The following is a 12,613-nucleotide window of genomic DNA, read 5'->3' on the forward strand; positions in this document are numbered from 1 at the left end:
TTAAATTAGTACTCATGATTTATGGGCTGTATTAGTTAGACTAGGGCTCTCATAACAAAATACCTCAGACTGAGGAGCTTCAACAACAGAAATTTATTTCTCACAGTCCTGGAGGAGGCTAGAAGTTCAAGATCAAAGTGTCTACAGGTTTGGTTTCTTCTTAGGCCTCTTCCTTTGGCTTGGGGATGGCTACCTTGCTGTGTCTTCACCTGGGCTTTCCTCTGTGCATAATGTCTACCTAATTCCTTCTTCTTGCATGCTAATGACCCCATTTTTCACTTAGTTACTTCTTAAAATAAAGGCTCTGCCTCCAGGCACATTCTGAGGTACAAGGGGTTAGGGCTTCTACCTAGGAATTTTGGTGAGGCATAATTCAGCTCCTAATTATGGATCATTTATCAATATTTTTAGACTTAAAAGAAAAAGATTTCCTTGTGTCTAAACTTGGAGTGTGAGATAGGGAAATTCAGCCTTTTATCTCATTATTAAGTAAAAGGTAATCATTGAACAATGAGTGCATACTATGTGCTCAATACAGTGTTTAGTGGATGTGTAAGACAAAAACGTAAGACAGATGCCTTGCCTTCAAGGAGTAAATGTTTGAACCGACAAAACAGATAATATGAGTAAATTTTAATTTAAACTTCCATTTTCTCGATAATTACTCAGTCCTACTCTATGGTTTTTGAGTTTGAGGCTCTTTTGGTTTTCCTGAATTCCTCCCTTAATAGGAGACATTTAGAACTTGCTAAAGAAGACTACTTAGCAGAGCCTATTATTTGGGCAACATTGGGGTTTTTTGTTTGCGTGTTTTTTGAATTTTTTTTCAGTCCCAAAGGTGCTATTAAAAATGAAGTGTGCTCTTAAAAGCAACTTTTTAGTTTAATATTGTTATTTTTAGTATGACTCAGCCTCTGATGTGCTTATAACATTGGCCCTGCAACCTTGAAATTGTTTGTTATGCAGCCAAGTCTTCACAGTAAGGTCTGTGGGTGATTTACTGTAAGAGGGACTGGGAATTTCATGCTGCCCTAGTTGGCAAGTTCTCTGTTTCATTTTGTTCTTTTTCAAAAAAACTGTCATTACTGAGCCAGTGATTAAGAACGTAAATCCAAGTTTCCTTTGAAAATAATTTTATTGAGTTTAGATTTGGTAAGAACCATATTTTATAATCATTCATTCAACTTTATGTTTCATCCCCCAGTAAATCATCCTGAATTAGCCTCATCTATTATAGGTAAACTGGGATTACTCCCAGTTTAAAATGATATAATCCGAGACATCTCCAAATTAAATTGTAATTTTCAGGCCCCAGTTAAGTATAAAATCCTTTGCCTGGTGCTGAGATTCAGAGATGGGTGATCATTGTTTTAAATGAGCTTTCAACACAGTGAGGAAGCAATTTGTCAAAGAGTGAATTTCTATAGCACAATGTACCAAGTTTTGTGGTGTAGGGCAAAATACAATACGAGCACATATGAAGAAGAGACTGTCACCAAGATAAGGAATGCGAGGATGTCAAGGAAAAGTTTCACAGAAGAGGTGTCCTTCATACTAGGATTTGATAAAAGAGTAGGCTTTTGACTGGAAGACAGTCAAGGAGAGAACATTGCCAGCGAAAGGAAAAGAATGAGTGAAGTACATGCTTGGGGAAAAGACAGGATGCATGCTTGGAATAAGAATCATAGAGTTTGGTTGAAGAAGACTGGATGTGGTAGGAGATTAACTCAAATGTGAACTGAGCCTGATCCTGGACTGCCTCTTCTTGAAACATCTCATATGTCATCTGAAGATTTTTCATGTTATTCTGTAGGTAATTAGGAGCTAGTTAAGGTTTGTGGCCTGGAGCCAGACTTGGTCAGCAATTCAGTATTATCAAAAAGATAGTTCTGACAGAATTATGAAGAATCATTATTTGAGAGATGAGGAAAAAATTGAGGCAGGCAAATAAGGGGCAGTACAGTGCAGTAACCAACTGGAAGGAAAAGTGAAACCTGAAGGTCTGGGAAAGACAATGACAATGAAATAAAAGTGAGTATCAGAAAGGTCTTGTCCAATTGGGATCAATGTTGCTTCACTGCTCATGGAATTATGTGAGAAACTATTGACTCATTCTAATCCCAAGATTCTGTGAGTTAGGCATCCATGACCACATGAGAATCCTACATTCCAGAGTAGAGCATTTCTCCACACATGTAAGTACATATAAGAACACTTCAGATGTATCTATATGTATTTAAGACATGAAATCATCTCTCCCACTCCAGTTAACATATTGGTTGAAAGTGGGATGATCAAATCTATTTACTTGACTACAAACTAATTATGTGTTTTTGATGCATCTCCAGTATGAAGACATGGTAGTACTTACCAGGGTCATTTCCCTAAATAGTTGTTATATATTCAGGGCCTTCATTTGTGCTTTATAAGACACTGAGTTTTAGTTTCTTTTCACTGAACACAGAATAAGATTTTAAAAGAAAGTTGAAAAATGAAACTATGAAAGAATAGGGAAGGAAAGGAAACCATATAATCAGATGACATGGTACAGAAGATACTGAATTGCTGGATTAAAATAGAAGATACCATATTGCTGAATAAATTCTCATTGTTTATCAAGTTCCAAGGAGTTTGTGTAGGTATAATTAAAGAAATATACTATGGAAGAAGTAGGCAGATAGTTAGTTAGACATATGGAGACCATTGGTGATTGCATGATGGCAAGTATGGCAAAAAGAAAGAAAGAAAGAAAGAAAGAAAGAAAGAAAGAAAGAAAGAAAGAAAGAAAGAAAGAAAGAAAGAAAGAAAGAAAGGAAGGAAGAAAGAGTATGCAAGTGAGAATATGCATTTTGCAACTTTTATAGATATCCCACACATCTTATCCCTGACAGGTAAGTGCATCATTACTTGTATTATTTTATTTACCAACTATTATATGTCACTTATATTCATTCAACTGAACCTTGTAACAACCCATGAAGCAGGTGCTTGTCTTATTTCCATTTTACAGATGGAAAAACACAGAAAAGGGGCAACACAGAGAAGTTAAGCAATTAGCCCATAGTCATACAGCTGATAAGTAGCAGAGCCAAGGACTCCAGGCAGTCCGACTCCAGAGTCCATGTTCTTAACACATTATGCTGCATTTCTAAAGTTGAAGGTGGGAGAGAAAGTAATGTTTTTTAATGCTATAGATTTATCTAGAAGAACCTCAATAGTATTTTGACATTACTTGTGAAACTCATAAATGTAAATGCCAGCTAAAAGCTGTCATAACATTTATAGTTGTTCATTTCCTTTATGGCTGATAGTTAATTCATTCAGATTGTTAGGTAACAAGGATGCAAAGATGAATTAGAAATGGTTGCTGCTTTCAAGAAACACATAGTCTAAAGGAAGAATAAAACTATACCAAATGGTTTAATAGAGAACAATAAGGACTGGGGTAACAATATACACAGGCTAGCATGTGAGCACATTGAACAATTAAATCATAGGGTAACAAAGAAAGCTTCTCTGCATAAGTGTTATTTGTGTTGGATCTTGATGGATGAATAGAATTTAGAAATACAGGGAATGGCAGAAGCCAAGCAACAAATAAAGGAGAATGCAACACATTTGGGGAATTGCCAATTTTTCATTAGGACTGGGTTATCATGTATACACAAGGAAGAAGTAGATGAGGTTAGAGACTTAGAGGCTAAACCCTGATTCTTACATGATAAATTGAGGAGCTTGACCCTTTCTCCTAAGCTGTAGGGAAGAGAATGAAACCTTAATCAGGGAGGGGTGTGTGTGTTTTCTTGAGAAAATATGTCGACAAATATGAAGGACAGAATAGAGGATAAATGGATCAAATATATAGACATATTTTGAAAATATGCCAATAAATAATCCAGGCAACAAATTATGGAACTCTAAATGGAGGCAATGGCAATGTAAATGAATAAGAGGAGAAAAACTGAGAGGATATGTAGGATGTAGCATAGACAAGATAAAGATCGCATTGTTAGGGAGGGCATGACAGTGAGTTGTCCAGCAGAGTGGTGACCAAATCCTAGTTCAAGAACTAGCTGCATCAAAATGGCTTTTAAAAATAGATTCCTCATCTTCACCTCCATAAATTCTGACTTAGCAGGCCTGTAATAGCAACTAAAAATCTGTATACCTTGGAGGTATATGAGTTTATTCTACAGTAAAAAGGATTGAGAACCATTACAATGCCTAAGTTTATGGGCTGGATGCCTAAGAGATAACTAATGTGATAATAAAAATTGCAAGAGATTTTTGGCTGAGGGGGAAAAAAAGATGTGGATGAATTTACCTTTGAATCAAATTTGGGCTACCTAGGGGAAATCTGGATTGATCTAGGAATAAAGATTTGGAACTCAAAAGAGATATTTTGTTTGAAAATAAATAGTGGTAGATAAAGCTATGAGTTTGGGAAGTCATTCCATAGAATATACGGAATAATGAAAAAGATGGCCTGAGGATGAGTAACACTAAGGATGAGGAACACTGTTATTTTTCACAAGCATTTAAGGAGTGATTGGAGGAAGGAGTCTTCAGAGAGAGTTAAGAAGACAGGACTATTGTCATAGAAACCAGAGAGGGCAGAATTTCCATAGAAAGGAGAGGCCAACATGAACATATTGTAGACATTCAAATAAAGTAAATAAGAGCAGAAAAGTGCTCACTGATTTTTAAGATGGTGACCCTGGTGGCCTACAAGAGTAGATTTCGTTCCATAGTATAGAAGGAAGCCAAATGATGGTAAAATAAGAAGGAAAATGGGACACCTGGGTGGCTCAGCGATTGAGTGTCTGCCTTTGGCCCAGGGCATGATCCCAGAGTTCCGGGATCGAGTCCTGCATCGGGCTTCCTGCATGGAGCCTGCTTCTCCCTCTGCCTGTGTCTCTGCCTCTCTCTCTCTCTCTCTCTCTCTCTCTCTCTGTCTCTCATGAATAAATAAATGAATAAATCTTTAAAAAGAGAAGGAAAGAAATGTAAGAAATTAGAAACCCTAAGTAAAGATGAATATTTTAAGAAACTTGTCAATCAAATTTCTTAATAACAGAAGAGAATAACAGCTACTAGGTTTAAGGGAAGAATTTTTTTTTCTTTTTTAGAACTAGAAGAGGCATGAGCATGCTAAGTAGAAGAAATTGGTGAAGAAAAGAGATTGACAGATACCGGAGAGAGAGGACAATTAATGGGAGTAATTCTTTTAGGAAGACCGAGGTAATAGAGTCTAGAGTACAGTGGGAGGGATTAGCTTTAGATCGGAGAGGCAATACTTCCATTAAAATTAAAATACAGGTGAGATGAGAATGGATGCAAGTAAGACTTTGGCATGAGAGATAAAAGTTGAAGAAGTTCTTGATGGTTCTGCTTGTTTTTTTTTTTAAGATTTTATTTATTTTATTATTTTAGAAAGAGCAAGAGAGTGTGCATGAGCAGGGGCAGGGGAGGAGCAGAGGGAGAGAATCTCAAGAAGAAACTGTGCTGAGTGTGAAGCCCATGTAGGGCTCTATCTCCTGACCCTGAGATCATGACCTGAGCCCAAACCAAGAATCCATCATTTAACAACTGAGCCACCCAGGAGCCTGATGGTCTGTTTTCTTAGTGATAGAGGAGAGCCTGTCTGCCTTGCTCAGGAAGATAATATCTAACAGGTACCAACTTCCTCAGTAGATTTGATGGAATGCTTAGAGCAATATCTCTCATGTATACGGTTAAGTAGCCAAATGAAGAAATAGACAATTAAGTGTTTATCATCAGATGATAATATATGCTCACAGAAGTAGAATAATGAAGTAGAATATGTGCTCATAGAAATAGAAATATGCTGGAGGGTATTATGCTGAGTGAAGTAAGTCAGTCGGAGAAGGACAAACATTATATGTTCTCATTCATTTGGGGAATATAAATAATAGTGAAAGGGAAAATAAGGGAAGGGAGAAGAAATGTGTGGGAAATATCAGAAAGGGAGACAGAACGTAAAGACTGCTAACTCTGGGAGGAGGGCGGGGGGTGGGAGTGAATGGGTGACGGGCACTGGGTGTTATTCTGTATGTTAGTAAATTGAACACCAATAAAAATAAAAAAAAAAAAAAAAAGAAATAGAAATATGAAGTAGAAGTATGAAACCAATGTTCTGGTTTAAAGTGGACATTACAATGAAAAGATTGAATCAAAAAAGGCTGAAACACATTTATATTGAGGAACACATAATACAGTATTTTGCATTAAAGGATTAGTTTTTAGTTTATGCATAGCAGTTGAGATATACCATTGTATTAGACGTGTCTGATGTTTCTTTGCTCTCAGTGTTTATTTGAAGAGATACAGCTAAGCCTTTGGTACACTTGATATAATGATAAAAGCAAGCAAGGTAGTCTGTAATGTTTCCTGACCTCTACTTTGTCCCAGGGCCATTTATCCATTAGAAACCACTGGCGCACTGCCAAAGACCTATGAAAACATTTGCAAACTGAAAAAAGTAGAAGCTTCAAAATATGTAAATGAATCTACAAAACTAAAATTAATAACATTCAGTCAATTTCATTAACAGTCAAATTTAGTATTCATAAAACTGTCATTGACACATAAAAATAATTTGTTGCTTCGGTTTTCTCACTTAAAAAAATCTCATGATATGCACAGTGATTTGCTAGAAATCATATCATAGGCTAAGTAATTTACTTTATCAAAATAATTTTAAATAAAAAATGTAATTCCTCTAAATTGCCGCTGTGTGTGTGTGTAAAATGTGATGATATGGTGAATCCTAAAATGTCTGATGTGATGTTGAAGATGTGTGACAAGTGAGAGGTGTAGGAATCTTACTCTTTAAAAAGACCTGCTTTCTGGTCCCTCTCACAAGTAAGCCATGTACCCCAGTAGTCCCTTGTATAACTTATCCCTTCTTCAAAATGGCAAACCCACTCACTTCAACAAGCTGGTTCTTACAGTTATTTGCTTTTCTATCCCTTATTGAGAAATAGAAACTTTTGTTCCCAATAAAAGAAATTTTGGTGAAAATATGGAAGCCTTCTCCACCCCCCTTGAACTCATATTATGCTTAAGGAAAACACAGAAACTAAAATTCCTTTAGTTGTTTTTAGGATATACGAGAGGAATGGTTCCTGGATTGGAAAAGACAACACGTAGTGCCCAGATAATCTAGATTCTCTTCTAAAATCTGTCCCGTACTCTTCAATAGGAGACCCAGAAAGTCTGAGATACTCATAATTGTGCTAACACCCTTGCCTACATATCCCCTCTCCAATCTGCAACGTCAGGGTATATGGTTTGTAACAAGAAACATTCTGCCTACAGGTCAATGGCCCAGAAGAGTCCAAGAGTAGAAAAGACTGCTAAAAGAAACCAAGTGCTAAATATAATGAGCTTTTGGCATAGAGTCCTTGACCCTTGTCTTTGCATGTATTATTGCCTTTGTGAGATAATGATCGAATTATATAATATGGGAGAAATAGCATAGACATTTTTGAGCTCGAAAAAGAACCTTAGCGTTGACATTAGTGTTACTTAGAAATATTGATGAATTCAGTACTTTCTGTGAACCATACAATGTTTACATCTAAATGCCACCAAAGCCCATTCAAATCACTAAGCAAAAATATGGAGGGAGCTTTGGGTTAACATTCTGATTTTTGCCTCTACTCTGCTCCTAGCTATTTGTGGTGCATTGAAAAGGTACTTTGTGTCCTGATGTATAACATTCAGGACCTCAAGCCTAATATGGACTGCCTGACCCCAGATGTAATTTTCAGCAATATTAATTGGCTAGAGAATATGGATTATTATGACAATAGGACTCAACCAGCTTGGCAACTGCTCCTTCTGTGTGACTGATCACATTCTAAGTGCTGTATTAAGAGTCTTGGATCATTGACCAATTTATCTTGAATGCAATTAACTATGCAAATGTAAACTCTTCACACTTACTTTCATTAAAATTATATCACAACAAAAAGAAAATAGATATAAATCAAGCCAGTGCCCTTGCTTCAAGTCTGAGTCACATCTGGTTCAACTCCCCCTTTATCATGCATTTAAACATTCCTAAGGTCCACACATATCTGGGAGTTCTGATCATGTGAACTTCTGTCTAAAAACAACTTGGATTCTCTATAATCCCGTGATTTATTCCATGATCTATACAGTTCTATTTTGTACCCCAAATAGTAATAAAAATGTGGGTCTCTTAACTTATACCTAAATAATCAATTTTATGTTTAAAATTTAATTATTTTGGAGATCTTTTTACTTTTTTTTTTCTTTTTTGCTTTTTAAATAGGAATTTACTGACTGAAAATGACAGAAAAAATCTTAGAGAAGTTAGATATTCTGGATGAGCAGGAAAAGATACTCTTGGCCAGAAGAACAAAGGTTTGTAAATGAAAGCTTGAATTAAATTTAATCATTAAACTGTTATCATTTCAAATGTGAATGATTATCTTTACTTTTTAGTTAATGACACAGTAATATGGAGATATAAGCTAATTTGAAAAAAGTAAATAATTATATTAGTTCAAAAATTATCTATGTAAGTGTACACTAAGAATTAATTAGATATACAAGGTAACTTTTGGATAGCTGCCATATTTTTTTCCTTCAAGATCTTATTTAAATTCAAGTTAGTTAACATATAGTGTATTATTAGTTTCACAATATGGTTCAGTGATTCATCGGTTGCATATAACACCCAGTACTCATTACAACAAGTGCCCTCATTAGTGCCCATCACCCACTTACCCCATCCACCTCCACCTCCCCTTCAGCAACCCTTAGTTTGTTCCCTATAGTTAAGATTCTCTTATGGTTTGCCTCCCTCTCTGTTTTTCTTATTTTATTTTTCCTTCCCTCCCCTTATGCTCATCTGTTTTGTTTCTTAAATTCCACATATGAGTGAAATCATATTTGTTTTTCTCTGACTTATTTTGCTTAGCATAATATACACTCTAGCTCCATTTGCATCATTGCAAATGGTAAGATCTCATTCTTTTTGATGGCTGGGTAATATTCCTTTGTGTGTGTGTGTGTGTGTGTGTGTATCACATCTTTTTTTCTTTTTAAAGATTTTATTTATTCATTCATGAGACACACACACACAGAGGCAGAGACAGAGAGAGAGAGAGAGAGAGAGAGGAGAGAGAGAGAAAGGCAGAGACACAGGCAGAGGGAGAAGCAGGCTCCTTTCAGGAAGCCCACTGTGGGACTTGATCCCGGAACTCTGGGATCATGCCCTGAGCCAAAGGCAGATGCTCAACCCCTGAGCCACCCAGGCATGCCAGTTCTATCATATTTTAAATCCATGTACATTCAGGTAGGGAATTGGTAACTAGAATCTAATTGATTGTGGAGTTTTGCCTAAGATTATTATAATGCCTTCAGCTCATAGGTTTGCACAAAGGTGACATTAGCTTCTTAAATAAAGGGGAATTGATTTCAGAAATGTTACCTACTCACCAATTTATAATCAATAAAATTTATAAAGCATGAATCATATAAAATTCTTAGAATACTACCAGTATCTCAGTTAATATTTATGGGAAGCTTACTATGTGCCAGATGCTATACTAGAAACTTCTAATGACATATCTCATTTCATCCTTCATCTTTTATTAATCTGTAATCTTTAATTAGTATCTATGGGAAAGGTATTATCTTCAGTTTTAGAAATGATAAAACTCAAAAAATTACATGATTTTCCCAATATCATACAATTATTAACTATTAATAAAATGAAAAACATTTTCTCTTTGATAAAAAACATTTGGTAAAATATACACTAAATTGAAATGGAGTCTCTAATTGAAATGGAGTTAAATTCAATAAGAAATTACTAAATGAGATCATGAACCTATTATAGATAAATATCGAATAAAAGAGCTTAATGAATGTTTTATTTTAAAAGTATACAGTTTGGGATCCCTGGCTGGCGCAGCGGTTTGGCTCCTGCCTTTGGCCCAGGGCGCGATCCTGGAGACCCAGGATCGAATCCCACATCGGGCTCCCGGTGCATGGAGCCTGCTTCTCCTTCTGCCTGTGTCTCTGCCTCTCTCTCTCTCTCTCTCTCTCTCTCTGTGACTATCATAAATAAATAAAAAAAAATTTTAAAAAAAGTATACAGTTTCTTGGGGGGCTTGGGTGGTTCAGCCGGTTAAGTACCTGATTCTGCACTGAGCATGGAATCTGCTTCAGATTGTCTCTCTCCCTCTCCTTTTGCCCCTCCCCCTGTGTGCACACTTTTAAAAAAAAGGCAAAAAAAGGGCAGACGCTTAACCTCTGAGCAGCCCAGGCGTCCCTCACATCTTTATCCATTCATCAGTTGATGGGTCTTTGGGCTCTTTCCATATTTTGGCCCTTGGATAGAGGTCAAATTATATTAGGTTATAATATATCTAAGGTGATTAAGATAAAAAAAAATACGCAGTCAAATAGTAAATGTGACTCCTATAGTTGTCACTAATATGATAAACATAAAAAGTTATTTAATTGGTTTATTAAAAGGAAAAAAGTTGGTATAGTTAGCAAATTAAAAATAAAGGTCATAAAAATTTAAGTAAAAAAGGTGAGAGTTTCATAAAATTCAATATAAAATATTAATGAAGAATATAGTTTTGGGGGCACCTGGGTGGCTCAGCTGGTTGAGTGTCCAACTCTTGGTTTCAGCTCAGGTCATGACCCCGGGGTGGGGGGATCTAGCCCCACAGCTGGGCTTCCTGCTTGGTGAGGAATCTTTTTCCCTTCTCCCTCTGCTTCTCCCCCTCCTCCTGCTTGCATTCTCTCTCTCTCTCTCTCTCTCTCTCTCTCTCAAATAAATAAGTCTTTTTAAAAAAGAATGTAGTTTTCAAAAATAAGATTCTTAGCACATATGAGCACTTTAATTTGGTTACACAAAGACTTGCAAAATAATATAACAATGTGAGTTAATCAGGCATAAAGAGCTTAGAGTCTGAGAGATCATGGAAAATAGCAGAGAGGAGCTCTGAAGTGATTGAACATATTTGTGAACCTGAAAATGAAAATGTTGATGCTTGAATAATAACTTGATTTTCAGTGTTTTTCATAATCGTTTTCTTTTATTCAGAAAATAAAGTTGAGCAATATTGGGAAAAACAATAAATTAATTATTGTTACCCAAATTTTGAAATTGCAAACCAGGAGTAACATACTGAAGCGACCATATTGGACTTACGCACCTGAAAGTTCATTCCTTTTTAATTTTTTGTTTAAAATGAAATGAAACGTACTTTAGGAAATATAGTTTGAGATAAATCTGTTTAATTTCTCCTGAAATTTCCTTTTATATGAATTTTAAGTTATTATTAGTCATAATAATTCTTACCTTTTACTAAGAGCTTCCTTTGTGCAAAGCGTTTCCATACATTTTCTCATTTTGTGTTACTATGCCAACTTTATGTGTTACTGATCAAGTGTTCTCTGGAAATTCTTTTGAAAGGATATATAATCAAAATTTAAAACTTTTCTTATTTTTAAATTATAATAATTAAAACATGCTTTTGGAAATAACATACAGATATGTATAAAAATTATACTTAAAGAAAATTAAATAAAGGAAAATTGTCTTTGGCCTCTTCAGCTGTTTCCTCTTGAAGCAAACAACATTTAGCAGTTTGGGTTTATCCATCCACATCTTATTTCATGCTCCTACAAAGATATACAAATATTGTATATGTGTGTATAAATTTATTTATCTTTACATATACTCATACATAAATATGCAGGTACACATATGAGCATATACGTATATTTATGAAGGTGAATTGTCTCTATTTGCTTTTTTGATTACCAAAAGATAACAATATATAAATCACTTTGGTAATTGTCTCTTTATTTTTAAAAATTTTTATTTTGAAATAATTATCAATTCATAGGAAGTTGCAGAAGTACTACAGAGAGTCCCAATTCCTTTTCAGGTGCCTCCAGTGCTGACATCTTATATGGGTAGTGTACAATATCAAAATTAGTTTGAATCCCAACCTATGTTAACATTGGTATATTACTGTTAACCGGTCTACAGAGTGTATTTAGTTTTCACCATTTTTAACCTGTATTCATCTGTGTGTAGAGTTTTATTGGTTTCATCCCATAGTAGATTTGTGTGATCACTACCAAAATCAAGGTCAGCATATCTCCATCACCAAAAAAGAACTTCCTCAGGTTACTTCTCCGTATCTGTATCTATACCCCCACACCATTCCCCATCTGTCCTTGGCAATGGCTAATCTGTTCTCCATCTTTATAACAGTAGTTTTGAGAATATTATATAAATGAAATCATTCAGTATGTGAAATTTTGAGATTGACTTTTCACTAAGCATAATGCCCTTGAGGCACATCTAAGTTTCTACATGAATCAATAGCTTTATTATTATAAATAATACATAAATTTTATTGCTGAGTAGTATGCCATTATATGGATGTACAGAGTTTCAACCACTCACCCATTGACAGACACTGGGGTTGTTTTCAATATTTTGCTTTAAAAAATAAAGCTGCTTGTAAAAAAGTTGTAAATTGAACCCCAATTTAAAAAAAAAGCTGCAAATATGCAGCTGCTT

At 35.3% G+C, this 12,613-nt stretch overlaps 1 protein-coding gene and 1 long non-coding RNA gene across 16 annotated transcripts in view; one reads left to right on the plus strand and one right to left on the minus strand.

Annotated features, from left to right (window-relative positions):
• The window catches only part of LOC119871871, a 47,456-nt gene that overhangs the window by 1,791 nt on the left and 33,052 nt on the right, over positions 1-12,613 (minus strand). For both annotated transcript variants that reach the window (XR_005359625.1, XR_005359624.1), the window contains one exon: positions 11,378-11,700. This is a non-coding gene — a long non-coding RNA (uncharacterized LOC119871871). The remainder of the gene's footprint in view (positions 1-11,377; positions 11,701-12,613) is intronic.
• The window catches only part of C5H1orf141 (chromosome 5 C1orf141 homolog), a 36,184-nt gene continuing 25,622 nt past the window's right edge, over positions 2,052-12,613 (plus strand). For 3 of the 14 annotated variants that reach the window (XM_038537163.1, XM_038537169.1, XM_038537173.1), the window contains exons 1-2: positions 2,786-2,891; positions 8,324-8,415. In XM_038537163.1, coding sequence (XP_038393091.1) covers positions 8,378-8,415 — 38 coding nt within the window. In that variant the 5' untranslated portion in view covers positions 2,786-2,891; positions 8,324-8,377. Of the gene's footprint in view, positions 2,196-2,785; positions 2,892-5,129; positions 5,242-5,488; positions 5,676-8,323; positions 8,416-12,613 lie in introns of those variants that run through there. The other 11 variants (XM_038537161.1, XM_038537168.1, XM_038537172.1 and 8 more) reach the window with 9 other exon arrangements.

Source organism: Canis lupus, chromosome 5, assembly GCF_011100685.1.
Source record: "Canis lupus familiaris isolate Mischka breed German Shepherd chromosome 5, alternate assembly UU_Cfam_GSD_1.0, whole genome shotgun sequence".
NCBI lineage: Eukaryota > Metazoa > Chordata > Mammalia > Carnivora > Canidae > Canis > Canis lupus.